This window comes from Pseudopodoces humilis, chromosome 3, assembly GCF_049639895.1.
Source record: "Pseudopodoces humilis isolate 2021_Gansu_Grassland_sample_001 chromosome 3, ASM4963989v1, whole genome shotgun sequence".
Lineage (NCBI taxonomy): Eukaryota > Metazoa > Chordata > Aves > Passeriformes > Paridae > Pseudopodoces > Pseudopodoces humilis.
The window spans coordinates 108,384,796-108,411,811 of NC_142202.1; the positions used below are offsets into that span (position 1 = coordinate 108,384,796).

The window sequence follows — 27,016 nt, forward strand, 5'->3', positions numbered from 1 at the left end:
GGGAGTGGAGGAGACAACTCGCTATGAACTGACTGCACCTCTATTTTCCTTCCCCCTGTGTGGCTGTTGGGGAGGAGGTGGAGGAGCTGAGGATGAAGGAGTGAGTTTGAGCCTGAGATGAAAGGGTGGTGGAGGCATCAGGTTCTGGTTTGTGTTTGTTTCTCTTTGTACTACTGTACTTTCAATAGGTAAATAAATTAAATCAATTTTCTGCATGTCAAGTCTGTTTTGTCTGTGACAGTAACTGCTGAGTGATTTCACCGTCTTTTATCTCAATCCATCAGCTTCTTCATCCTATTTCCTACTACCTTTTTATGGGTGACAGTGAAGGAGCAGCTGGGTGGGGGACTGGCTGCTTCCTAAGCTCAACCCTTCACACCAGGTGAAACATGCAGAACAGAGCAAACCTGAACTGGTCATTTCTGTCACCAGCTCAGGTGATTAAGCATCTCTTCTGGACACCAGTCCCCAGTGAAAGGTCTTGACAGGAACAACCACACCTCCCTTCTTCCCCTGCTGCTGCTCATGTACTTTATCCTTTAATATAAGGATAGGGTTGACAATCCCAACCACTTTCACAAAAATGCCCCAGAAGATCCATCTTATTCCTTATATCCAGTGCAACATCATCCCTCACAACCTCACATGCCACAAGACTCTGCAGGAAAACCCAGCAACTTGCATGTGTTACCACACAAAACACCACAGCCCCAGCAAACCACACTGGTGTCCCTCCTTCCATCCCCATGAAACCCCTGACAATGTGACACCCAGCTCAGTGCACCAACCCCACTGAACTGGCACTGGAGGGGACAGGGTGTCCATCAGCACAGCCACCCTGCACAGCCCATGGGGACAGCATCTGCCCGGCCTGGAGAAGCTGTCAGAAGTCAATGAGAGCAGCTGCCCAGTGCTGGCACATATGGAAAACTGCTCTGGGTCACATTCCAAATTTTTTGACTGAGAAGTGAAAGTGCTAAAGATGCTTTTGCCGTGGAAAGTGTTGATGAGCAGAAGCAGAGCTTAGGACCAGCTGCACAGCATTCCTATTTGTAGAGATATAAAAATGGCTGGGGGCAATGCTAACAAAAGGCAGTGCTCCAATACCCTTGGCAGTCACAGCTGTCTGAAAGCAGCAAGAAGGGAGCACATTTACCCTTTTGCTGGACCAGGAATGGAAGATTCAGGCTGTTGGACCCGTGTGTCCAGTAAAAACTCAACAGTAACATCTCAGCTTCATCCAGGAGAAGCAATTACATCCCACTTCCAAGAAAAGAGACAGGCATTACCAGAGTAATGAGCAAGTCCATGTAGAGCCTCCTGGTTGACTCAGTGACAAGCAAAGAAGCAAAGGCCACACACCTCAGCAGAGCAAGCAGAACCATGGTCCAAGATCCTTTTGTGAATCAGGTAGGATCAAGACTACTTTTTTTCCCTGACAATATGGGTAACTGCTGCCATCACAGTAATTTTAAACATCGCAGTGATATAGAGTATTGGTATATTTAAACATATTCTTCAGTTATTTTTATTTTTGAGATCAGATACATAGAGAAGCTGAAGCAATCCTAGTTGTTAAGGAGATTGTTTACAGTATATCCCTAAGGATGCACTCTTGTAGCCAACTACTTCCTCCATTCGCCCAAATAACACCCTGCAGAACCACCTGAGGTCTGCCAGTGCCTTTGCTCTGCATTGCAAGGACTTGGAGGCACCAAACAGGCAGGGCACACTACCGCTTCCCCTTTTTTTCCCCATTTTTCTTTCGAATAGAAGCCGTGCACTTCTCCCAAAAACATGGTGGATTTTTCTGAAGCTCTTCTTTCTTGAGTTCCCAGTCTTCATCTCTCTGGTCTAAGGGGATTTTTCTCAGCGCAGCTTTCCTGCGGTAGTTCCTGCTCTCCACCTCTGCTCTGGGAGAGAAACCAAGAGTGAACACAGCACACACTCATCTCTGTTCACAGGGTCCCATCCACCGGGTCAGGAGCTGTGTCTCAGTCTGGTCAAAACCCTGCTGCCACCAACACTTGAGAAAACACCGCAGTGTGTCCAGCATGGTGCAGCCCCAACCTCCCCTCTCAGGGACCCCCTGGGCCCCAGCACTGCCTGGATCCAGAGATGGACATTCCAAGCATAAATCTTGCCCAAGAGAAGGCAAATCCTTTCCTCCTCCTGCAGGGCTCTGATTTTGCAGGCACTCAGGATTCAGGAGCCTCTGTCAGAAACACCATCCAATATCAGGAAAAATCCTTTTTGTCTGTAATAGAGCATTTCTGTCACGAGTGCAATGCAGTTCTAGCTGAGAGCACAGAGCAAATCCAGCAACTCCACACTGATGGATCTCATCACATGGGCTTTCTATATCACAGAATCACAGAATGGTTTGGGCTGGAAGGGACCTTTAGACATTATCTTATTCCTGCAATAGACAGGGACACCTTCCCCTAGAACAGGTTGCTCAAAGCCCCACCCAGCTTGTCCTTAAACACTTCCAGGGATTTGGCAGCCACAGCTTCTCTGGGCAACCTGTGCCAGGGCCCCACCACCCTCACAGTCAAGAATTTATTCCAAATATAGCTAATCCCTCCTACCTAGCCCATTCCCCCTTCTCCATACCCTTGTCCAAAGTCCCTTTCCAGCTGTCTTGTAGGCTCTCTTCAGGAACTGAAAGGTGCTCTAAGGTCTCCACAGAGCCTGTGTTTGAGAGTGATGGTTGATGCCCCATGGCTGCTGGTGTTTAAGAGGCATTTGGAAAATGCCTTTCATAAGATGCTTTAACTTCTGGTCAGTCCTGAAGTGGTCAGGCCATAGGACTAGCATAGGTCCCTTCCAACTGAACTACCCTATTGTTTTCTATTAAGTATTGTAGGAGACACTTTCTGGGGACGGTCTGAGACATGGCAAAGACCTCTATAATCGAGTTAGGTGTTAGAAGTTTATTTCAGGGCATGGGATAGAGAGAGAGAGAGAGAGGGAGCCTGCTATGAGCCAGTAGATAGAGCTCAAAGCAGGCTCAAAGAGAACAATACAAAAGAGGGTAAAATATGAATACATGAGCTCAAGACTTAAGATTACTAAGAAAGAGAGTAACAGAACAGAAGTGAGAGAACCAGGGAAAAAAGAGCAGCAAGAGCATAGAAAGAGTGAGGCAAGAGGGCTAAGAGAGCTAAGAGAAAACAAGAGAGCCAAGAGAGCTAAAAGAGAGAGCTAAGAGAACCAAGAAAACCAAGAGAGAGAATTCTCTTTTACAATTACTTATATAACCTATACATTTGAATATTCTATTCCTTTACTAACCAATCTTTCTAAGTATACTAATACAGTAACATTTGTGTGCGACCTCTAGAAATCGCTATTTTTCCATATTTTTAGTTATCTCAGGGTCCTTCAGACCTTTCCTTATAAGGCTGGGGAGAGGGGTCTCAGCTTGGTTTTATTGCAGGAAAAAATGTGTTCTGGCATACCAGCCTGGTTACTTTGAATTACTCAAACCGTGCTATCATTTGTATTTCTTCCTTAGCCTTTCTGGCTACAGAGTCATATTTATAATTTCTTTCTAATTCTACCTTCCCAACAAAGTATCTGCCCCCAAGGGCAAGAAATCTCTTTCTATGGACTTTAAATATAAATGTATTTGTTTATTTATTTACACATGAGTATATATATGCCCTGGTCTTAGATAGCAGGACCCTTTGGTACAGTTTCAACAGCTGTCACTTTGCAGAGAAGCTGGCAGCAGACATGAGTTGAGGGTCTCTGTGCCATTCTTGGCAGCTCTTATAGCATCCAGAGTAAAGCCCTTCTCATGCAAACCAAATCTGATGCAAAATATGCATTTGCTATTCAGAAGCAACTGTTTTGAAAGCAGCTGTTTCCTAACTTTTGCATGTTCATGCAAACCTCAGTGAGTGGTACTGATACTTGGCAGTGGAATTTTCCTAATATTTGCATGTTAATATTTCCATGTCAATACATGTAATATTTCCATGTGGATGCAGTCCTCAGCACACTTCAGTGGCCCAGCCCAGGCAGGCAGGTAGTTCATGCAGCTGGCAACACCTGGAGACTGACAAACAGCATGCAAGGGTCATGGTGGTGCTAGAGGGGGCTGAATTTGGATTCAGGAAGGATCTGTTCATAGGCCTGTGTAGATATGCACATCAGCCCTGCATTTGGTGCAGACCATCAGATGGTTTTAAAAATTGCCTTTTTCTCTCTTTTTGCATGACAGACAAATATCCAGAACTGACAGGGCTGCTGTGTAACAAAATGCTCCTCATATTTATATCCCACACACTGCTGAGTAGAGGGCACTGTGCTGTGCAGCCTTTTGTGCAAGCACACTCTTAACTCTCTGTCTGCAGCACACACAGTACTGCTTGTTCCCTTTGGCTTTGCCTGACCCTGGACATCACCTCTGGGACCTTCTGCACATCTGAAGGAGCAGACAGTAATCAAAATTACACTACAATTGACAACCATTCCTCCTAGTTTACTCCAAGTTTGCTGATGTGAGGCAGCAAGGCCAGTGTGTGAGGGTGAAAGTATCCATTGTGGTCATAAATTATAGTGGCTGGGCTTAAAAATATTCCTGAGTCTCAGTGATAAACTCTTGGCTGCCCACAGGCTGGGTTATGGCTGTGAGGTGATTGTACAGGCTTTGTGTGTCTTATAAAATATTCTAGACTGGGCATTTGAAGCATCTTCCTAGTCATTAGATCTCCCAGCCACACTGAGCCATGCAACTGTGGGGTGACTCAGGCCAGCCTGTGGTTCTGAAAGACAAGTTTTCCACCCTAAATCAATCATTCACCTCAGAAAGCCCTTCATCAGCTGACCTGAGTCACCACTGGCTGTTGCTAAGGTGTCTCAGGCCAGGATGTCAATCCTTCTGTCAATCAACCTGTCAGTCATTCTCCCAGGCACCTCTGCCTGCCACAGGCATTGCCCTTTGGCATCACCCAGGCAATTCCCCTACCCCTGCTGTCAGCTCGCTCCCATGGCTCTGGAGCTCATCCAAGGCACAGCAAATGCTACAGACTTGGCAGAAATTACAGATGAGATTAGTGCAAAAACAACAGCATTGAATAGGCAAGGAATTGCTGTAAGTTATTCATCCAGGGGCAGAAGTCTGCAGACTTTCACCCTCTAGGTTAGACAATATTTACCTGTTCTGGTATAGAATCTAGGTATACCAAGAGCTGAGAACAGTATAAAGAGAATCTCCACTGGAAGACAGTGCCCCATTCTCAAAGATCTGGCACACCTGAGCCTTACTACCTAGACACTGGCTAGGTAGTAAAAAAATCTAATTTGCAAAGTTTCATTATCAGCTGCTGGTTGCCTAAATGCCTTTAAATTGAAGGTCTGAGGGTGAGAAGGGCTGACACATCTGTGTGGAAGGAAAGTGGTGAGTAGTGAGGGATTATAGCACGTCAGATCCAAAACCAGGACTTTCTAAGATGGTCTGGATGCCCCATTCTGGCAGTGTTCAGCTCCATCACATTGGACGGGGCTTTGAGCAACCTGGTCTAGTGGAAGGGGTCCCTGTCCATGGCAGGGGGTTGGAATGAGATGAGCTTTAATGTCCCTTCCAACCATTCTATAATACTGTGTTGGGTGAGCAGGTAAAATGCAAAGCTACCATAATAGCTCTGGTCTTGGAAACCAGAGCTTGTGGCTCCCCTGCTAAGTTTTTGGGTTCTGTACAGGGGGATTTTGTGCAGTTTGGTTGTCTTTTCCTATGGAAGGACTCTGATGCTGTGTGAAGATAAAAGGTGGGCATGGGGTATTTCAGCAGGAACCAATAAGCTGTAGGAGTACAGCAGAAGGACAGCAGTAGCTACAGAAGGGTTTATGTAGATCAATGAAAAGTGGCATTTGTAAGGCACTTCCCACCTCAGACATTTGGCCAGTCACTGTGCCTGATTTTGAACTTTCAGCTTCTGTGCTGCACTGGCAAGCTGAAGATTTTGAGTTGAATAAATGTCTACTAAAAAAAATATGGGATATACATGGTACTAAAGCAGTCTTGAGAATGTGGAAGCGTGTCCTGGGGTAAAAGTTCTGCCAGTAAATGATGATGGTAAGACTGTCAAGTCACAGAAAAACACAGGGAGAAAACACTTTTCAGAGCTCTCAGCACTCCAGGGTCTGGCATATGCAGGTTTCACAGGCAGTGTATTTAAATTCCAAATTGTGTTGGGACTGTGGCTTACACTGAACAAGGTGGATGGCCTCTGGTGATATGTCCCACTCCTTTAGAGAGATGCAGGATGGGACACAGCTCAAACCTCTGCAGTAAAGCATCCTGATCCTGGGAAACACCTTTGCAAGGATGAAAATACCCATGAGCCAAGCCAACGGCTGAAAAACAGGAGTAGCAACTGGGAACCATTAAAAAGCATATTTTTTACAACACGTGCTGCCACAGTGCTAACTGTAAGCAATGAAGACAACATGGATGTTCCCAAAATTTGGAAGTAATATATGGCCATCTTATTAAGTGGTTTAATTTTCAATGAATATGTAAAAAATAGGGTGGCTTTTTTTCCTTTACTAAAAGAAAAGCCAAATCATACACATATCAATATATATACACACATACACAACTGCTGAGGGATGCTCCTGAACAACTCCACCCATGTATTTGCTATTCACTACTGTAAGGGGTTAACACTTGTCAGCTGCTGCTTTCATTTCTGTTGCTTAATAACGGCTCTGCAACATCCTTACAAAAACAATGATGTCACGAAGTGGTAACGATTTTAAAAACATACCAATGGAAACCGCAGGAGGCAGGGCAATAAAAGAATGAGTTCTCACGGCTTCCCCGTGACAGGCCCGTGTTTGCTCATCCACTACAGCTTGTGTGTCAGGGCTTTAGCAGGCTTTGGGTGGGAAGATAGGTAACTCACTGTGTTTGCTCCGGTCCCCTGTGGAGCGGTAAGGTTAATTTTCACTGCAGACGCAGCAGGACCTGCCACCACTACTCACTTTTCCAAGAATTTGGAGCACTCCCGGTGTCCGTAGATCTCCGCGAACCTCCGGGGAGTGTCTCCGAAGAGGTCGGCGGCATCCATAGCAGCGTGCAGGGAGTGCAGGGTGCGGAGCACCCGCAGCTTCCCCGCCTCGGCAGCGAAGTGAGCCGCGGTCCAGCCCACATCGCTCCGCAGGCAGTGCCGGGCACCGTGATCCACCAGGAGCCTGACCAGGTCCGAGCGCCCTGGCGCAGCGAAACCAGGAGAGAAGATGCTTTAGAATTTATACCTTCAGGACGCAGAAGGCGGTCACACACAGCTGGTCATAATTCCCTCAGACACGGATTGCACCCACCTGACTATTTGGTTTTTCATATAAATGATACTGAATAGGAAATACTGGTTATTTTCTCCCAAAGTAGACTGTTTCCTGAAGAAATTTACAACAAAAACAACAGCCAAATCGTAAGGCTTTCTAATTTCTGAACAGCACATCTCAATTAGTCATTGACCAATTGGATCTTTCATTGCTTCATTTTGGTTTTTAGTTCAATTGCAAAATAAAATTTAAACATTGAGAATAGGAAAAGAACAGCTTTACTAAAACAAAGGTTTTTTTGGATAGCAAGTAGAGAATCTACTTACTTTTCATTCACCTTCACATTTTTCTAACTAGTGGAATTTCTTAAAGAAGCAAAAAAATTATTTCTACACCACTTCACACTGCCTTGACTGAGCTAAACTATTCCAAATCACATCTAGGCCCTGTCAACTTCTCACCATCATTTCTGCTAAGTAGCTCAGTCCCCTTTGCTGATGTATAAATGCCTAATAATCCATCAGGACAAAAGAAAAACATGGTCATAAGTGTAAAACAGGAAATCACACATCTGATTTCTGAGCAAAGACCGATGCAATTACATTAGATCCCAACAAACACTGTAGCACAGAGGAGTAGAGTTCCAGTTTCCCATTTTACACTGTGTACAATTATACATTATATATTGTTGTATCATCTCTTTTTTTGGGCTGCAAAGGAATATTTGACTTTACTAGACACTTCTGAAGGTCCTAAATGGGAGCTGCAAACAGCTCTGGTCCTGCATTGTTCATTCAAGCAGGTGGGATATAAAGGGAGAGCAATGTAAAACACAGTTATTATTTTCTTCTATTTGGTTTGATAAATACCTGGTGTAAATACAGTGGATTTGACTTCCTGCTCTTTCCCACAGGTTTATTTATGAGAAATAAACTCAAGGAGTCAGCTCTTAGAAAAGCAATGGGAGGGAAAAAGCAGCCATTCCCTACGTGTAAATTGCAAATTGTTGTATGGTGGAATAAAAAGATAAAAATCACTTCACCAGCAATCCCATAAACTATTTTGTAGGCAAAGTTCCCATTTAAATGGATATTTAACCTTTTTTTTGCTCGTTAAGGACAAAATTACCAGATACAGGCTGAGATTTTGCCAGCCTAGACATAATTACAGGTGATCAGCATCACCTTTTATGATGTCCATTCACAGGTAACAGAGCTGGGGGTGCCCTTACCTTTGGCAGCAGCCCAGTGCAGGGGGGTCCTGTCATGCCAGTCAGCATCCTTATGGTTTGGGTCACAGCGCCCTGCCTTCAAAATCTTTTTCACCAGGTCATAGTCACCCACAGCCACGGCTTCATGGAGCTCTGTCATGTTGCACTCTGCAGGAAGGTGCAGCTGTAATAGGTCAAGCAGCACCTGGATTAAAAATGAGTCAGGCACCGTGAGAAACCAAGATTTGTCAAAAAAAACCCCAACAAAACAAAAAACAAAACAAAACCCAAAACAAACAAACAAACAAACCACCAAAAAAAACCAAAATACTGAGGCGGGGGGGAAATTATCTTCAAACCAGTGATCACAGACTGATGGTGACTTTTGGCCTATAGACACAGAAATCTGCAGGAAAGTGCAGTCCTTTGTTTAAAGGTATCGTAGCTAAAGCCACATTGAACATTTGCCATGGGTTTGTTGTGCTCACTAACCATGGGAACTGGCTCCTCCCTTGCCAGTGCTGCAGGTCTCTTACTGGTAGCATTTTATTGCCATGACAGAAACATCTCTGCAAGCATCCTCTGATGTTCTTTGGTGAAAATTCTAAAAAGGGATAATAATAATTAAGCTTATAAAAAAAAAAAAAGAGATGGTAGGGCAAGGAGGAATGGTCTTAAACTAAGATTCATAGCGTGTTTCATACCTGGGTGGTTTGACTGTGTAGGTAAGACCCAAAAGAAAGACCCATACTTGTCTTATACTGAATTTGACTCCTGCACATCTGGGAAAATCTGAACATATTAAAAAGAAAATTAAATTCTGGAGCTCCTAGTGGGCCAAAGAAGTATCATGGGATTTGGTGTCTGTTACTGTAACCACCACCTGCGTGCTGCTTCCTTCTCCTCATTTTCTCTCATTAACCTTGAATAACCTGTTCCTTTAGATTAAAAAGAGATCTTCTGACTTGTTCTGCAACACCTTTCAACAGCATCAGATCTATCCTGAAAATGTCAAACTTTAATGCATCCAGCCCATCACTGAAATGAGGGGTGGACAAAGGCACAGGAAAAAAGAGATCTTGGACCTTTTCATATAACTTTCTTATTCTTTTTCAGCTTCAGCTCATACCCACACACATACATCCAAAGAGAAAGGAAGTTGCTGATCCCAAGGCAGGAGCTCAGCAGCTCTCCAAGGGCACAGTCCATAGGGGCAACTTCATAAGCAATTTAAGCCAAGCCAAATTCTACCTCCCCTCCTTCCCTGCTGCCTCCCTTTGCTACAGCCTTGACACACATACGGGCATTTCACAGCTGTTGCTATCTCACAAAATTAATCTTTTCTTACTGATACTGTTTTTCAGGTGAATTCCCTGAATTCAGCGTTACTGAGGGGGCAAACACCAGGGCTATACAAAGGGGGCTGAGCGCAGATCTGCCTCACAAGTAAAGATCTGTGCTAAATCCACCTTCAGCCACCCCAGATGTTGTACCCGAAAGTGGAATCCGTCTCCCTAGACTACAGTTATCCCCTTCTCATAAGGACAGAGGAAAAGATTTGTATTTTTACAGCACAACCTTGAGCCAAAGCGCCGTCCTCCGCTGCTCGCCCGGCCAGAGGCATTGCAGCTCCTGCACGGGGTGTTGCAACCCATCCGGGGGAGTTTTCTCCTGGGGTTCCTGCCTCTTGAGCCAGCCGCAGCCGGGAGATCCATTATTCACACACGAGGAGCCCACACATGACCCTGTCCCTGCCATACCGGGGCACGGCCCAGCACCTCGGCGGCCGCGGGCTCCGCTGGGACGCGCAGGCTTTGTTGGCCATGGCTCCATGCCAGAAACTCGCTTTCCAGGCCCAGGGACGATTTCTCCCAGAAAGATTGTCTCAGCTGGAAACTAAGGCAAAGTTTGGTCCCTCCCCTTCGGGGAGAGCCCGGCAGTCGCTGTGCCTGCGACAGAGGCGGCCTCCTGTGGGAGCAGCCGCTGCTCGCCCGGCTCCGGAGGGCCGCGGGTGGCCAGAGGGGACCTCCTGCTGCTCTGGACAGCGGGACGGGAGCAGGGGGCAGCCAGGACACCGCACAACAGGTACGTGAAGCCCTGCAAAAGGCAAAAGAAGGGTCTGGGCGGAGCACGGGCAGAAGCAATGGTGACGTGAGGGGGATTTTAAGGAGCTGAGTGGTTTCTGCGCAGCATCTCACGCGGCTTCGCTGCTCCCACTCGCTGCTCGAGCCCTCGAGGGATCGCGCTCCTCGGCTTGCTTGCTTCCCTTTATCCGGCCTCAAATCCCCGTGCATCCTGCGGAAGGGTGGCATTCACTCCGGATAAACTGAGGGGGGTAACAGGAGACATGTCCCTTCGCCTGTCCGTGCGTGGACAGCATTCAGGAAAATATAACTCACCTCCCGACACGGCTGTGTCCAGCCTGGGGATGGGAAGCAGCAGTCCCAGGCTGCGGCAGGGAAAGCTCCGACGAGATGGAAGGGGAAAATACGATTCACAGCGAGGGTGATTAAACTCTGTTTCAGGTGTCCAGCACTGAGACATGCAGGCCTGAGGCAGCCCCATGTGTGCCCTGCTTTGAGCAGGTGTTAGGACTAGGTGACTTTCACCGGTCCTTCCCCACCTGAATTCTTCTGGAAGGCTGAGGGGGACAAAGAGGAGGAGGTTTGAGTGCTCTGCCAGCACGACATTCACCTCCTCCAAACCCGGCATCCCAAAACATGCACGGGACCCTGCGTCCCCGCTGCTGCTGGAGCTGGTGGGGAGAGAGGGTGGTTTTAGGATGTGGCTTCCCTGGTGTTTTTTAAGCCCAAGCTCAGGTACAAGGGACAAGTCGAGGACTGCCATGTCAGCCACACGGACCCACGGGGACAGCCTGCCTGTACTTTACCCTGTGACACAATCCCAACCTCTCCAGGTGGTGGCTCCTCTGGGTAGGGATCGGGGCTGGTGGTGCTGTCTGGGCTTGCACTCACCAACCCCACTGACGTGTTCACCACAGCAGCCCAGGAACTGTGGTGACACCCTGCTGGGGACACATGGGATCAAACTGTGGTGACACCCTGCTGGGGACACATGGGATCAAACTGTGGTGACACCCTGCTGGGGACACATGGGATCAAACTGTGGTGACACCCTGCTGGGGACACATGGGAGCCCCCAACAGGAGCTCCAGAAGGAAGGGGACAAGCTCAGATCTCCATCTGTCATAAATGGGTGGCCTCCCCTTTCTCTGCCTGCTGGGAGCAAAAGACTTCATCTCTTCAAAATCAGCTGATATGTGGGAGGAAGGGGCTGTTGTGCTTTGCAGAGAAGTGAGAGGGGATAGCTCCCAGCAGGCAGGTTTCCCACTACAAAGTCCTGTTGCAGGCCCAAACCAGCAAGCAGTAGGTCAGAAAAGATGCATCACTGCCTAAAATGGTGTATTTAAAATCAGGGACAAGAGCTGGGGCTCTCAGGTAAACACTGACAATAACTCTTAGGATAATAATCCCTTAGACCCAGTGAATACTGAAATGTTTTGGCTTCTGGGGTAGGGACTAAGGTGATCCCATGCCCTGGTGATGAGAAATGGCTCTTTGGTTCAATCTGCAGGGTCAGATCTGTCAGGGGATGTATTTAAAACATTATTCAGAGTTCAAAAAGGGGGCGGGCAGGGACACTTCCATCTGCTATGGGGTTTCTTACTGGGGAGTGCTGCAGAGATGAGCATGGGGAAATGCCCTTCAGCAAGGCTAGGAGGCCCTGGCCTAGTCCAGGATGTAGGACCATCACCCAAAAACTTGGGAATTGCCCAATTCCACCTTTGCTTCTCTCAGTCTCCCTTTCCCATCTTGAGAAGGGGGATGTACCATCCTTCCTCAGCCCCTAGGCTCACAGTGATGTGCTGTCAGTGACTGACTGAGGTCAGCACTGAACCACACCAAGATGTCAAATGGAATCAGCCTTTAAAGCATGCAGCATGCTTGTTTACTTGGGAAAGAAATGGAGCTTAGAACAGTGAAAAAACACACATTTGCATTTCAGTGACAGCCTCAGCCTTTTACACACTGCAGCACAAAAGGCATCAGTGTGAAGGACTTTCTTTCAGCTCCCCCACATTCCTCAGCCTCAGCTTCTCTGCTTTGGCAGTCTTCAAATAAAGGGAAAGTCAAGGTCAGGAGAAAAAAAAAAAAAAGAAAAAATAGAAAGGAAAAAAGATAAACACCCCCCCCCCCCATAAACCTAAAAACAGGCCCTGGTAAAACCTCCTTTCCTGCTGGCCGCTGTCCAAGTAAGACCTCCTGCTTGGAAACTGCTCGCTGTTTGCCAATGTCTTTTGCACTTCCCAGACCCCCCTGCAACCCTGTTCTCCCTTTCTGGAGAGGCTGGTACCCCTGCACCCCCCAGCTCCTGGGACAGGCAGATATGGAGGTGGCAGTGACCAAGTTTTGTCAGTCATGGAGAGAGTTTGCCCCATCACTAGCACCACCATCCCCTGTCCTGCAGCAGCAGCTTCCCACAAGACTCGTGGAGGTGTTGGGGAATCTGAGGAATGTCAAGCCTGCTTCAGAAGGTACAGGGAAGAAGCACAGTGACACCCAGGAGCCCATCCTCCTCACATGCATAAATTCTCCTGCTGCAAGTCCCCAGAGCACTGCAGGGGAGTTTGAACGACCTGGCCCAAAAAAGGGCAATGTTGGATCGTGTCCTCATGCCAGTTCACAAAGGCCCATGGCAGCTGTGCTAATTTATATTGACATTGTATCAGCCTTAGAATTTAACAAAAGCCTCCGTGTTTATCCCAGTGTTGGGAAAGGCTGTCCGAGCGACTTCCTGTGCCTTTTCAATCCCCGGCTCTGTAACTGCTGCGGGAACCACCCAGCAAGGGCCACAGCATGTCAGCTCTGGAAAACAAAAACAAACCCAGGAACTAAAGACAAAACCACCATGGAACATGAGGGAGCCATCATTTCCCTGGTTGTAATCACCAGCAGGAATGTGGCTATGCTGCTGGAACTTATATTTTCTCTATCGTGCTTGAAGCAGACCCAGCTCTGGTCAGGGGTGTGCCAGGGCTCCAGCTGCTAAAAATTGAGGAGCAGGACACTCATCTCAGGTCTCAGCTACTGTACAACCAGCACACTTAAGAAATTCCAGACTTAAAACACACAGACATATAAACACACAGCCCCATTTCTCAGAGAACATAAGAATTTGATTTCCAGTGGAGGAGAGCAGGGGTGATGGGTGCTGTTATACCATATATTTATAGGGAAATCAATTCCCACTGCTCACCTTAATAGCCTACAGGGTCATTTCTCTTCTGCTACAGATGCTGAAGGTGCACAGATGAATGATAAGTTGGTTTACTACAAAAGGAATGGGCTGATGATGTAAATTGCAAAGGTTGACAGCCTGGAGGTTTGATATTTCCTTTTCTTTGGTTCCTGCATGGGCTGGACACACTGGGCAAAGTAGGAGTTTAGCATCTCAGTAATAAAATGCCCTGCACAGTCACTGTGCTGTTACTTAAATTCCCCCAAAAGAGTAAAGCACAGCAAAAGCACTGTTTTTACCTGCACCTGAATAAGGCACCTTCTAAATTTTGTAAAAAATAATGGCATTGTTCTAGAGGGAAGCTGAGAAGGTGTTTAAAAGTCAGGCTTTAGGTGTGAAACTTTTTTCAATTGGCATTTCTTACCATCAGCAAGGTGCCCACTCTTAATAAAAAGGTTAAGATGTTGCTGAGGTTATGATTACTGAAATGAATTCAATGACAAACAGCAGAAGTAGGCAAAGGGTTAATCCACCCACTTAGTGTCCTTTTCTTAATATCTATTATTGCTTTAACAATTGTTCTGCTTAATACAGCTGGCTTATGAGATTGGGAAGAAATGTAAACATTCTGATTGCCTTATAAAAACCTGACATAGTATTTGGTAACACACTGTGGTCATGCAATACCTCCAAAACATATCTCATGTAAACACCTTTTCTGTTCAAAAAGCCACACTAAAGCATGCAAATCCAGAGCTCTGACAGTAGCCGCACTCCAGCTCTTTGGGTTTGGGTTGGACAGTCACAACTCTGCTTCTAAATCTACTGCTAAATCCTTTCATAGCCCTGCGTAAGGGAAAGAGAGCATTCTTTTATCATAAACATGTCAGTACTAGCCTTCAAGGTAGTAAAATAAAACCAGACTTACATAAGTTACATAAAAATTTAAATTTAAAAAAAGTTCTGAAAGGTGGCAAACAGGCTTTACTGGAACATTTCAAAATCAGAATAAACTCAGAAAAACAATATTATAAAGCAGTCCATACATTTCTTCACCAACTAAAAAACCCCAACAGTTTTATTTTTGTTTTTCTGCTTTTTTTATCAAAAGGGAACAAAGTTCCCAACAGCCCCTGGCTAATGTGCTAAATGCAAAAGTTCTCCCAAATCTGCAGTTATAATTAGATCAGCTTTTTGCTCCAACACGTCCCCAGTTAGATCCTGTTCTGTAAATGATGCCTAATGGTCATCTGGAACCCCACACAGCAAAGACACTGAACTCAAAGCATCAAACTTCCCTTTACAACTTCACATGGCAATAAAGTTCTTCTTGGTTTTTTTTTTTTAATTCTGTTTTTGGCTAAAACTTTTAACAGTTCCAGAAACACAGTATTTGGCCTTCTTGTTTACTGCTGATCCCCCAAAATCCATGCATTTCCTCCTTGTTCCTTGATATCAAGGGAAAACCCTTCCAGAAGTAACTCTGATACCTGTGCATTCAACAGGTGAAGGAGGTGAACCAGGACAACCTCTTGGAAAAAGAGCAGTGAAGCTGCTAAACTCAGTCTTAAAACAGCAACTTGGCTTGGCTTAAAACCCCTTCCAGCAGCTGTTATTAAACTGCCAAGCACTTAAGCCTGACCAAAATCTTCTGTGATTGGGCAGACACTTTTCCAAGCACCTTTGCTTTGTGGGATTTAAGGATGATGGAGCTGGGCGTATGTCCTGGGGTGACTTTATGATGCTGGTATCCCCATTCATCTGTTTAGCCCAGAAATAAGTTCTGCACTTTAATACTAGATCCGAGACCGAAGAGGGGGAGAAGGAAAATTTTCCCTAAACCAGGACAGCATGCCAGGATGACGATAAAGTTGGGGACATCTGGGATGGTGATGGAGCTGAGCTGCTGGGCTGACAGTTAAGCTGGGAATGCCCGGGATGATGATGATGATGGAGCTGCGCCAGTGGATGTATTCTTGAAGCAGTGGATGTGTAAAGGATGTTTCTCTCCATGGATGAATGGAACCATTAACTGGGAAAGGGAGCCAGGAGCTCCCTGTATCCCAATACGATATCCCAATACGATACTAGAAGCGCACGGTTTCCTTCTGGCTCCCTTTGCAGATGTGTGAATATCCCCTGGTGGCACGGCCGTGGTTTTATCGGTGTGAGGCAGGGCGGCAGGGCAGCCCTACGCGGCCAGGTCGAAGTCGTCGCGCTCCTGGTTGTAGTCGAGCACCTTCTGCCGCAGTCTCGAGGCGTCCACCCAGGTGATGAAGTCCTCGACGTTGCGGGGCACGAGGAGCGCGGGGTCCGTCACCACCTCGGGCCCCACGCGGACGTGCCCCTGCTCCACGAAGGTGACGGCGTGGCGCAGGTTCTGCGCCATGCGCAGCTTCACCAGCAGGCAGGGCAGGCGCCGGCGGCAGAAGGCGGCTGCCGAGAGGCTCTCGCACACGGCCAGCGACTGCCGGTTGTTCACCAGCCCCAGCCCGTGCAGCTTCTCCAGCAGCGCGGCGGCGCAGCGGGCGCGGAAGGCGGCGCTGGCCGGGCCCAGGTCACGGAGCCGCCGGGCCAAGGCGCGCACGGCGCGGGCCAGAGCCTTGTACTGCACGTAGTCCTCCCGCCGGCCCACCCGGTAGCGCCGCAGGGCCCGCACCTCCGCCAGGTTCCCGCCCGACGCCTCCCAGTTCACCAGATCCAGCCGCCGCAGCAGCTTCTGCTCGTGGTACTTCAGTTTCCGCACCATCTTCGCGGGACCGGGATCTGCCGCGCCGCCGTCCGGGGGGCACCTTTCCGGGGCGGAGCGCCCGCCGGCCCCGCGGCTTTTCCGGGGAGGAGCCGCCGTGCCATCCCCCAGGCAGCCCCGCCCCGGGGCAGCTCGGCTGGGCGGCGGGGTACCGGGAGAGGGATGGCCCCGTGTCTCCTTCCACAAGGAGAAAGCGTCAGATAGAGCCTAGCCCGGGATGCGGCTGCTTCCCCCCGCGCTCTGCGCATCGCCGGGGTCAGCCTGGAGCGGAGGGGTCACCCCAGGTACGGCCACACCGCCCCGACACCCGGCCCGGCACGGGCAGCCCGACCTTGTCTCGCTAGGGGCCGAACCTGGGATTCGTCATTCCTCTTGGAAAAACGGCAGCGGCGTGTTTCTCCGTGACATTCCACTCCCCCTGATGCACAGGCCGGTTTTCCTTGAGCAGCAGAATTCTCCCTCTGTGCGGTTCGTAGCACCGCAGATCTCCCGAGTGCCGGCGCGGCCTCGCCAGCCAAAGGTTTCATCCCACTTTTCTGTAAGTGCACAGTGCTGTCTGCTCCTTGGGATTCAGGATACAACAAGGAAAATCCCCAGTAGAACAGGTCAGGTTGACAATTCGGGATTTTTTTGTTTCTTACGAGCAGATTTCTGTATTGGCACAGTCTTGATTTTCCTAATTTTGGATTTTCAGTGTGCTGGGTTTCAGTGTGGGTGATCTGGTCACAAAGGCCATGGTGGTCTCTTGATTTGCTTTGTGTTTTTCTCCAGGTTCGTCGGTGAAGGCACCAATGGAAATGTGGAGCACCAGCAGCACTGAGAAGTTTTACAGGATCCCTGAAGGAAAGGGACCACACTCGGTTGGATGTACAGACCTGATGACAGAAAATGCAGTTGAGGTAAGTCTCTCGACGCTTTCTTCTTTGCATTTAAGCCACAAAGTTAGTGAAACAACTGGCTGCAGTTTTATGGATAAATCAACCAGAAGGTCTTGCCTGTGGGCTCTATGCTGACCCTGACAGCCGAGCTTTCTATCCTCTCCATCCTGGTACAGGATGTGTACTGGGCATTTACCAGATGAATGTAACCTGCAAGCCTTTCCCATGGCCAATTCCTCCCTCTTCCTAATGTCCAAGATAAACTGTGCAGAGAAACTGGGTCCTCCTGGGGGGAGAGACCCTCCAGGGGGTTCTTTCCACTCACCCCACTGCTCCTTCCTGCACTGGACTCCTGAGGACACTCCACAGGCAATCTCTGTGACTGTGGCTGTTTTCATGATAAAGATCCCTGCAGGGTTGGGAGATGAGCCTATGCAGTGTTTCAGTTACAGGGTAAAAGATGAGATGTCTTTTCGAGATTTTATCTCACTGAAGATGAACAGGATGTCAATTTTGCAAGAGGTTAGCACAGTGAGAAGCCACAATAATAAGTAACCAGACAAATAATGGGCTTGCTTGTGTGTTTCCATTTCAAATCCTCTTGCCTTTGAGAGAATACACCTGACTTTACACTGTGGTTTTACTCCTCAGAGTAGCCAGGTTTAGTGGAACTTGTGACCAGTTTGTAATGAGTCATATGTTTTCCTTTACTGAGCTTACTCTATATCAGCACAGAAGAGCCATGAGTTTCTCTTTGCAGTCAGCCCATGTGGGTTTTTTTACATAAGCATTATGAACAATTGCAGTTCTCTCAGGCATAAATAATGAACCTCTTCCCCTTTCTGATAATCAGTTAGTCATTGGGGAGGTTCACTGGGACTATTCTGAGATCAAGTTAATATCACCACCAGTGTGGATGAAAGTTCTTCCATAATGTTCTCTGTGTCAAAGGTTGATTTAAGTTTGATAAGTGAATAGAAATAAGCTCCATTAAATAAACTTCTGGTAAACTGAAAAATTAGTGTTCAAGAAATTAGGCTTTATGTCAAAGCTCATGTTTATTTTGGCCTGATTGTAACTTGCTAAACTGAAAGTACAGCTGGAGAAAGACAGTGAATTTCAATGGGGTGTTGCAAATTCCCTTGCAAACCAGGAAATAAGAATGCAAATTACACACAGTTAATCTGCTGGGAAGTCTGTTTTGCGGTGTGCATTGGTATACTGCTGCTGTCTGTGAAGGAAAAAGACTGACAAGGGGGTATGGAAGGTCCCTGTGAGTGGAAGGCTTGGGTGCTTTCCTGGGATACCTGGAGTGCAGACAGTAAGAGATCTGAACTGGTGGTAAGAAAAAGAGATAGATGAAACACAGGCTAACAAAGTTGTGTTTAGAAAGATGGATCATGAGAGAATTGTGAACATCTTGATGAGGAAGAGCAATGTTTTGTTCTCCTTTGCTGTGCAGCTGCCCAGGAGCTTTGCTGACAGCCTCTGCTCAGTTTAGGCAGGAACACTACAGCCATGTTAGAGAGCCTTATCTTCTCCAGGCTGAACAGCCCCAGCTCTCCCAACCTGTCATGCTTGGAGAGGTGCTCCAGCTCTCAGGTCATCTTCAGTCATCCCATTAACAGTCAGCCAAAAAACTTAGCAAAATGCACCATCCAATGCAAAACCATTCCCAGTGAAGAAGATGGAAGAAAAGATCCAGCAAGATGCTGGATTGAGCAAATAGGTAGTGAGTGTTTGTAATAATTAACTTAATTAAATGAAGCATTTCTAATAAGCCCTAGGCTAACCTAGAGAAGGTGATGTGTATCTCACGCTACTTTAAATTCATTGTAGGCACAGGAAGATTGTGACAGGATTGGCATCAAAGCCTGTATATGATAATAATTTTCTCATGAGATTCTCTTGAGCTGCATTCTTGCAACTGATACGTTTTCTATAAATGTTTTAATCTTCCATTTTCTCTGAAATATATAAATAAATAGCAATATTCCTTTTTTTTTTTTTTTTAAATTTTTCCTAATCCCAGGGAAGCTTTTTGCGCCTGTATTATCCAGCATATGATGCCACAGATATCGAAGAGGCACGATGGATTCCAGACAAAGAATACTACCAGGGACTTTCTGACTTTCTTAATATGTACCGAGTTGTAGGAGAACGGCTTTTCCATTACTATGTTGGTAAGATTCATTCTGGTTTTATTTCTTGCCTGTTGCTGCCTCCATGCTCCATGAGCAGGGTGTTATTTCTGCAGGGCTGAAAAAGACTTTAGCAAAGAAGTGTGTTTTTGTGGGATGGGTTTGTGTAGTGAGACTGCTGAATGTGACCCCAGCTCTGAGGCAGTCCCTGACTGCTGTGGATAGGAGTGTCTGGGAAGTTTGCTCTAGGTAAGCTGCACCTGTGTGTTGCAATTTAAATCCCACAAGGAAATGTGCAAAGATATGAAAGTTCAGAGAGATCCTAGGGTCTCTCTGGATGCCTATGAAGGTTTAAGAGATATGTAGACCTTGTGCCAGAATGTGAATGGGAGAAGAAGACAAGTATCTTCTGCCAAGTAGAAAGTATTTTCAGAATCAAATCCATATTTGCCTTCTATTTAAAGATGAGTCTTGGTACCTTATCTTTAGGTGATTGCTCTGATATCAGTGGCCACTATTATTGGGATCTCTCTCATGGGAACAAATGCTTTCTCTCATTTCAGTAATAATGATGTACACTTCCATTTTTATTTAGGTTCAGTGACCTGTCCTGCAAAGTCAAATGCTGCTTTTAAGCCAGGAGAAAAATACCCACTTCTTGTTTTTTCCCATGGACTTGGAGCTTTTCGGTAATTTTGCAGTTTGTTAACAAACTGTTGTCTATAGAGACTGCAGTTTCCAAGGGTGGTTCTGAACAGATTTTCAGTAGCGGGGTGAGATCCTGGTGGAACTGAAACAGATTTGAAGAACAGCATGCCATGTGTCATTATGCCTCCACTGAAAAAACAGCAGGGTTGGTGTATGGTTGGTCACAGAATAATAATAGAACAACCTGGATTGAAAGGGGCCCTTAAAGACCATCTCTGCTCTGAGCAGGGACACCTTCTACTAGACCAGGTTGCTTAGAGCTCCATTTATGTTTTCCCTTTGTATGATGGAGGTAAAGATATTTACCAGCCCATAAGGATGTTGTGAAGATTAGCTGGTTGATTTTTGGACAGCTCTTTGAAGATGCAAAGTGCTGTGTATGCTAATTATTAAAAATCAGTGGCATTTTCCTTTCTGAATAGACGATAAAACACTACCAAGGTTTTGTGAACAGGCTTTGGTGCCTGGCATAAAGTCTTGCTCTGCTGGATAGCAAATTCAAATAGGAGAAATATTGAGTGCGGACTAGTGCATACCTAGTCCATACCTAGTGCATACCTAGTGGGCAGCATTTAAAGAGCAATGGAGTTGAAAGAATGACATCTCACCAGAGTGTTTTTTTTATTGCAGGACAATCTATTCTGCTATTTGCATAGAGATGGCATCTCAGGGCTTTATAGTGGCTGCTGTGGAGCACAGGTGAGTGTGCTGCACATTTTGGAGTTCTGATGGAAAGCAACTTTCTCACATTGAACAGAATGTTATTTATTCTAAAGAAGAACTTCTGGATTTTTTTAAAAAAGAAAAACTAACATTTCTTTTTCAGCCCTGCCCACACTGCCCATAGTTCAACTCTTCTCCAAACAAAGAGAATTTTGTTTGGATAAGCCCTAGTATGAAAAGTCATGAGGTAGATAGTATTTGTCATTCTTCACATAGGCTATTTGTCTCTTACTGTTAGAATATAAAGTAGGTGAAGAATATGGAGGAGGTGAGAGTTTTGGTGGGGTTGTTGCATTATTTAGAAAGTCTGTGTACACTGGTTTGCAGCAGCACTGGTTGATAGCTGGATCTCTTCAGATGAGTGAAATCTAAAACTTCTGCTGACTTCATCTCAAACCAAATGGAATGCATACCCAGAAATAACCTCCTCTTGGTATTACAGAGATGAATCTGCTTCAGCCACGTATTATTGTAAAAGAAGGTCAGTTTCTGAGTCACCTGAAGAGTCTACACCTAACATGGAGAAGGAGTGGATCTACTACAGGAAACTGAAAACTGGAGAGGAGGAGCATTGCTTGCGCCATAAGCAGGTGCCTGGGCTGGCTCTGTGCTCTGGGAAGTGTGGCAGGAGTGTTGTGTTTAGGCCTAGCAGAGTCTCCCTTCAGCCAGGGGAGCAGTCTTCTGCCACGGCTCAGGGAGATACAAAAATGGATCAAGTGCTGTGTCCCTGAAGGTGGAACAGTCAACAACAGCTTTCTTCAGGCATAAACTGCACCCTCAACAAAGCTTTTTCTTGAAGTTGTGCTCTTGAACTGAGTCATCTGTTTCTCTTCTGGTTCCACTCAACTTTCTGTTTCTTCTCTGTCTCTTTTACTGCCCAGCCCAGCCTAAAAGTGACACAGAGTTGAGCTCATGTGTTTGTGTGGCCTTAGGCTTGCATTAGCTTTCATTTACTGTTCCATAGCATGATGAATCATGGCTGCTCTGAGTGGGATGTTTGCTTTATAGTCTTTACCACACTTGAAGGTGTTTTTTATTATTTATTATAAGCAGTATTGAAGCTGGATGTAATGTGGCCATACTGACAAGCTCTTCCAAGCATACACTTGACCTTTAAAATACAGGAGTGGTTTTTCCAGCTAATAAAAACTCAGCCAAGGAGGTGTTTATCTCCCTGAGCCATACACACAATAGTACAAGAGTCGTTTCCTGTATGAGTACAGTGCCCTCCTCCTGAGTGTCAATGTGTAATGTCTGAGCTCGGAAATAACCTCCAGAAGCTGTTGTCTGCAAATTTCACAAGTGGAGAAGTCAGGAGATTGGGATTTATTTGAAATTCAGTGATGCACAGACATCTTGTTGGTGCCTTACACACTGTGGTTGATCTCTACTGTTCCTTGGCTCTTCTTGAAGCTTTTCTTTTACTGACATATCAGTTAAAAACTGTTCTTATATGGAACAATGAAAACCTTTTTTTGCAACAACTTCACTACAGTTTTCAAGGATGAGTATATATAAAAAATGGGATGGGCTTCAGTGTTTCTTAGTTTGGTTTATCCAGTATAAAGACTGTTTCAAGGCTATTGTATGATGGGGCAAGTGATAGGACATTTGCTCATCCAGGTGAGCCTGAGAAGCATCTGTGAGTCAGCCTTCCCTGGAGGTGTGTGTAACTTAAACCTTTGCACATCCCAACAACCCCTTTCCTTAAGCAGTAACAGGACAAAGGAATTGAAGGCCTTTGGTGCATGTTACAGGGATAAATTCCTCTGTGTGCAGAGGTTCTACACAAGAGCTTCAGCTCTTTACCAAAAACCAACTTTGTTGTTCGTCAGATGGCTCCATTCTGCAGTTCAGAATAGTTGTTACTGTATCAAACACTTAGGGGGGAAAAATAATCAGAGTAAGTCCTGTGTTGAAGGGGCTCTCAAGCCTGGCAGTTGTCTGATCATTGCTTCCACTGCTCTGCCTCAAGCTCTCTTTCTCCCCAGGTGCAGCAAAGAGCACAGGAGTGTATCAAAGCTCTCAATCTCATTCTTAAAATAAATTCAGGAGAGGAAGTAACAAATGTACTACATTCAGACTTTGACTGGAACAGCCTAAAGGTGAGAGGAAGGTGCCACCAGTATTTTTTTAAACACCTAATAATGCTTCTGGTTTCCCCCTTCCATTTCTAAACTGGTTTGTGTAACGTATTCTGAATACCACTCTGTAGATCTATGAAAATCTTCTCAGGTCATCCAAAGCTGGATGGAGAGTAATGGAGCTGAAATTATGCTCTTCTTACTTCAGTAGGATCTAATGCCTGAAAAAAATTATTCCTTTTAAAAGTAAGTTTGGGAAAGAAAGTCTCTTACAGCACCTGGATTTTTTTGACAGGATTCTGTTGATACTAGCAGAATAGCTGTGATGGGACACTCTTTTGGTGGTGCTACAGTTATTGAAAGTCTCAGCAAAGAAATAAGATTCAGGTAAGTATGCAAAACAAGGCTAGAGACATTTGGCACTTGAGAGGTCTGGAGCAGGGCACTTTCCCTAGGATCCCCCAACTACTAATTGGCTCCTGAAGAAGAGTGTTGTTTGGCATGTTGTGTTTTCTCCAGCCATGCTTCTTCCAAGTGTGGGGATGTGGTGGAACATAACTGCATCTTATTAAATCATGGTACTGTGGGACCCTGCAGTCCAGCTGCACCTGGCAGTGGAGACCAATATATGGCAAGAACAGACTAATTCTCTTCCCCCAGAGTAGAGATAATTCTGGAACAAAATTATTTACCTGTTCAGTATCAGAGAGACTTTTCTCTTACCCGTAATCTCTTGCAACTCAAAGCATGCCCAGAACTTCCAAGCTTTCTGCTTCTGTGCCAATATCCCAATGTTTTTGGCAGGTGTGGCATTGCCCTCGATGTATGGATGCTTCCTGTAGGTGATGACATTTACCAAAACAGCGTCCAGCAACCACTGCTTTTTATCAACTCTGAAAAGTTCCAGTGGGCTGAGAACATCTTAAAGATTAAGAAGCTCATCTCCAATGACACAAACAAGAAAATGATCACTATCAAGTAAGTCTTTAGGAGCCATCATTTCCATCTGTGGTTGATGCTCTTGTTGGAGCTGTGCAGTTACAGGTAACTGCAGACAGACAGTCCTGAGAGCACAAGGCTGAGGAGGAACTGTGGGAGCTGGGGATCTTTAGTCTGGAGAAAAGGAGGCTCAGGGGGACTGCCTCACTCTACAGCTCCCTGACAGGAGGGTGGAACCAGGTAGGGGTTCAGGCTCTTCTCCCAGGGAACAAGAAGAAATGGTCTCAAGGCACACCAGGGGCAGTTCAGATTGGATATTAGGAAATACATCTTCATTTCAGTAGTTGTTAGGCATTGGACCAGGCTGCTCAGGGAAGCTGGGGAGTCACCATCCCTGGAGCTGTTTAAAAGACATGTAGATGTGGCACTGAGGGATGTGGTTTAAAGGTGGAATGGCAGTGCTGGGTTAATGGTTGAATTTAATAATCTTAGAGGTATTTCCAGCCTAAATGACACTATGATTGTCTCTCCTCATAGCCCAGGTTTTCACTGCATGTTTAAATTAGCCATTCATCCCCTACATCAGGGACAGAGACCTCTCAAAGCAGCCAGGAACTCCAAGTCTATGACTCTCCAAAGTGTGGATTCCTGCCCTTGGGTACAAGCTTTGTGCTGAGCCTTGTGCATCACCTGTGCTTGAACACTTGAACAGCTGCAGCCAGGGGAGGGATGGCTCTATCCTGCACCACTAAGCAGGGAGACAGCTTGATTTTGATGCTTTGCTAAGCCAACTCTTCATTGCTGTTGCATTACAGTGACTTACAGCGAGCATGTACAAACCTTCCTCCCTTCTGCGGTTAGGGCAGAATTTCCTGCTCATCTTGCATGCTTTTGAGATTAATCTGATTTATCTTCTCCTAAAACAACAAAAGACATGACTGAAGTCTGTGCCTCTTTAAATGAGGCAATTTAATGTAGTCTTACAAGCCTGATGATCATTTTTCCCTTGCAGGGGGTCAGTCCATCAGAGCTTTCCTGATTTCACCTTTGTGAGCGGGGGAATCATTGCAAGATTTTTCAAATTAAAAGGAGAAATAGATCCAAATGAAGCTATTGATATCAGCAATCATGCTTCATTAGCCTTCCTACAGAAACATCTGAGTAAGTATCTGTTTACAGCAAAGTATGAGGTTGACTAATACTTAATTCCTGTGAAGCTTTTTATATAATCATTGTTTAAAACAAGATCAAAATAAGTGTGTCAGTGGAAAAAATAAGTCAGACTTCTTCTAGAGATTTGTCAGTTACTTTTGTAATCTTAGCAACTCAGAGGAAAATCACTGACATTTTGTTCTGGTACAAAAAAATCTGGAGTGTAATTTTTTCCTCCTTAAAACATTTTTCCTTCCCTACTTTGCCAGGTTGATTTCATTACTCAGTATCGTTTTACAAAAAGCTGGTTACTTAACTCATAGCCACTTGGGTTTTCTTTCCCCCATCTTATAGGTCTTAAGAAGGATTTTGATCAGTGGGATTCTCTTGTGGATGGCATAGGACCCAATGTTATTCCTGGAAGCAATATTGACACATCTCCAGCTGAACCTGAATAAGGAATATAAAGAAGTACTGAAAATGCCATGGACATCAGGACACTAATATTGGTCAGACATGTGGTGGCATTAAACACCTACAAATCTTTTGAAGTGTGGAACAAAAAGAAGAGACAAGGCATTAAGCTACATAATCATAAAAACAGAGGTTTCTGTTCAAATGAGTTAGGGGGATGCTCTGAAATACTGCAACAGGGTCACTTCCACTTTGTAGGCAGCTTGAGGGAAATCACTTGGTAATAATTTAAATGCTCTTTCTGGTTTTGACTTGAATCAAGTTTGCAGAGAGACAGATTGACCTCCAAGGAATTCAGCTACAAGTTGGTTTACCAGGCTGTATGTCAGTTTGCATCCAGAAAGCCTATACTGCAAGGTAAGGGAAAAGAAACAAAAAAAAAAACCCCAAACCACCACTTGTCTGTTTAGATACTAAGTATTTCAGCTGTGCTCTGACAAACAGTTGGGAGTCAGAGATGCCTGTGGAGGGTGGTCTTCAAAACTGTGTCTTATTTTAATAAGTCACAGTAAAAACTACAGGAAAGAGTTCAGCTGACAGCAGAGAAAGTCCAGATGCAGGACTCCCCACAGGAGTTTAATCCACTTAAATGTAAGATATATTTAGTGTCATACATAGAGGATGATGTTTATATCACAATAGCTTTTCAACAGGTCACTCTTGTAGCAACTCCAATTGCCTTTGGGAAAAGCTCCAGCAGCTCCTCTGTGTTTCCACAATCACACACAGTCAGACTGCAGGGGAAAAAGAGATGTGGCACCTCTACTGCTCCCTTTACATGGTCCTTGTTACCACTGCTTCAGCTCCTGAGGTGTCTCCAGGTGGTAAACAGTCCCCAGACACTCAGCTTTCTCCAGGTACTCACAATGGTATCTAGGTGACACAGGTGGCTCCCACTGACAGATACAGCAGTGGTAGTACCTGGGCAAAGACTGTCATCAGCCACCTGGGTGGCCTTCTTAAGGCTCTCCTTTTTGGATCAGAACTGCCTGAAGCTGCCCCATGGAAGGGTGTCTTCTAAATTCTGTTCACTTCAAAATCAGGTTACAAACAAAATCACTGAAGCAAAAAAATTAAGAAATTAACAGTGTAATTAAGTATTTTACATAATCTGTGATCTTAAAATGAGATTGCAATAACACCTAGACCTATCTTTCAGAATTTAATTAAATTCTCCCCAGCCTAGTGCTGTGTATTGTCTCTATTAAGCAAATAAACACGTTTGACTTACTGAGTCAGCATTAACACATGAAATCTACTGTGAGATTCACTATCAGCCAGCTTGGGTTCCTAAGTCCTTGTTTCAGTATGAAAAATCCACAGCTTCTGAAGAGGAGGGAACAGCTATGAGCATGCTATAGGAGCATGGAACACCACTATAAAATAGCACCCCATTTTCA

The 27,016-nt window shown here is 45.7% G+C and overlaps 3 protein-coding genes across 6 annotated transcripts; 1 reads left to right on the top strand and 2 right to left on the bottom strand.

Annotated features, from left to right (window-relative positions):
• Nucleotides 1-1,504: 1,504 nt before the first annotated feature.
• Nucleotides 1,505-10,268, bottom strand: ANKRD66 (ankyrin repeat domain 66). 2 transcript variants are annotated; one of them, XM_005528756.3, is made up of 4 exons: nt 10,088-10,268; nt 8,531-8,714; nt 6,997-7,225; nt 1,505-1,913 (listed from the first exon to the last, which is right to left on the bottom strand). In XM_005528756.3, exons 1-4 carry the CDS (start codon nt 10,265-10,267, stop codon nt 1,733-1,735), a joined length of 774 nt encoding a protein of 257 aa, XP_005528813.2. In that variant the 5' UTR covers nt 10,268; the 3' UTR covers nt 1,505-1,732. The 2 variants fall into 2 exon arrangements, with proteins under 2 accessions (XP_005528813.2, XP_087908693.1); XM_088052567.1 differs by lacking the exon at nt 10,088-10,268 and adding an exon at nt 9,002-9,039.
• Nucleotides 10,189-26,861, top strand: PLA2G7 (phospholipase A2 group VII). Of its 3 annotated transcripts, none has more exons than XM_088052565.1 (11): nt 10,189-10,594; nt 17,289-17,416; nt 19,428-19,578; nt 20,132-20,225; nt 20,875-20,943; nt 21,410-21,557; nt 22,959-23,072; nt 23,347-23,438; nt 23,856-24,029; nt 25,003-25,151; nt 25,497-26,861. In XM_088052565.1, exons 1-11 carry the CDS (start codon nt 10,249-10,251, stop codon nt 25,598-25,600), a joined length of 1,569 nt encoding a protein of 522 aa, XP_087908691.1. In that variant the 5' UTR covers nt 10,189-10,248; the 3' UTR covers nt 25,601-26,861. The 3 variants fall into 3 exon arrangements, with proteins under 3 accessions (XP_087908691.1, XP_014113114.2, XP_087908692.1); XM_014257639.2 differs by lacking the exon at nt 10,189-10,594 and adding an exon at nt 16,617-17,122; XM_088052566.1 differs by lacking the exon at nt 10,189-10,594 and adding an exon at nt 16,619-16,801.
• Nucleotides 14,312-16,561, bottom strand: IMP3 (IMP U3 small nucleolar ribonucleoprotein 3). Its single transcript, XM_014257641.2, has one exon. The coding sequence runs from the start codon at nt 16,515-16,517 to the stop codon at nt 15,960-15,962; it is 558 nt and encodes a 185-aa protein (XP_014113116.1). The 5' UTR covers nt 16,518-16,561; the 3' UTR covers nt 14,312-15,959.
• Nucleotides 26,862-27,016: the final 155 nt, after the last annotated feature.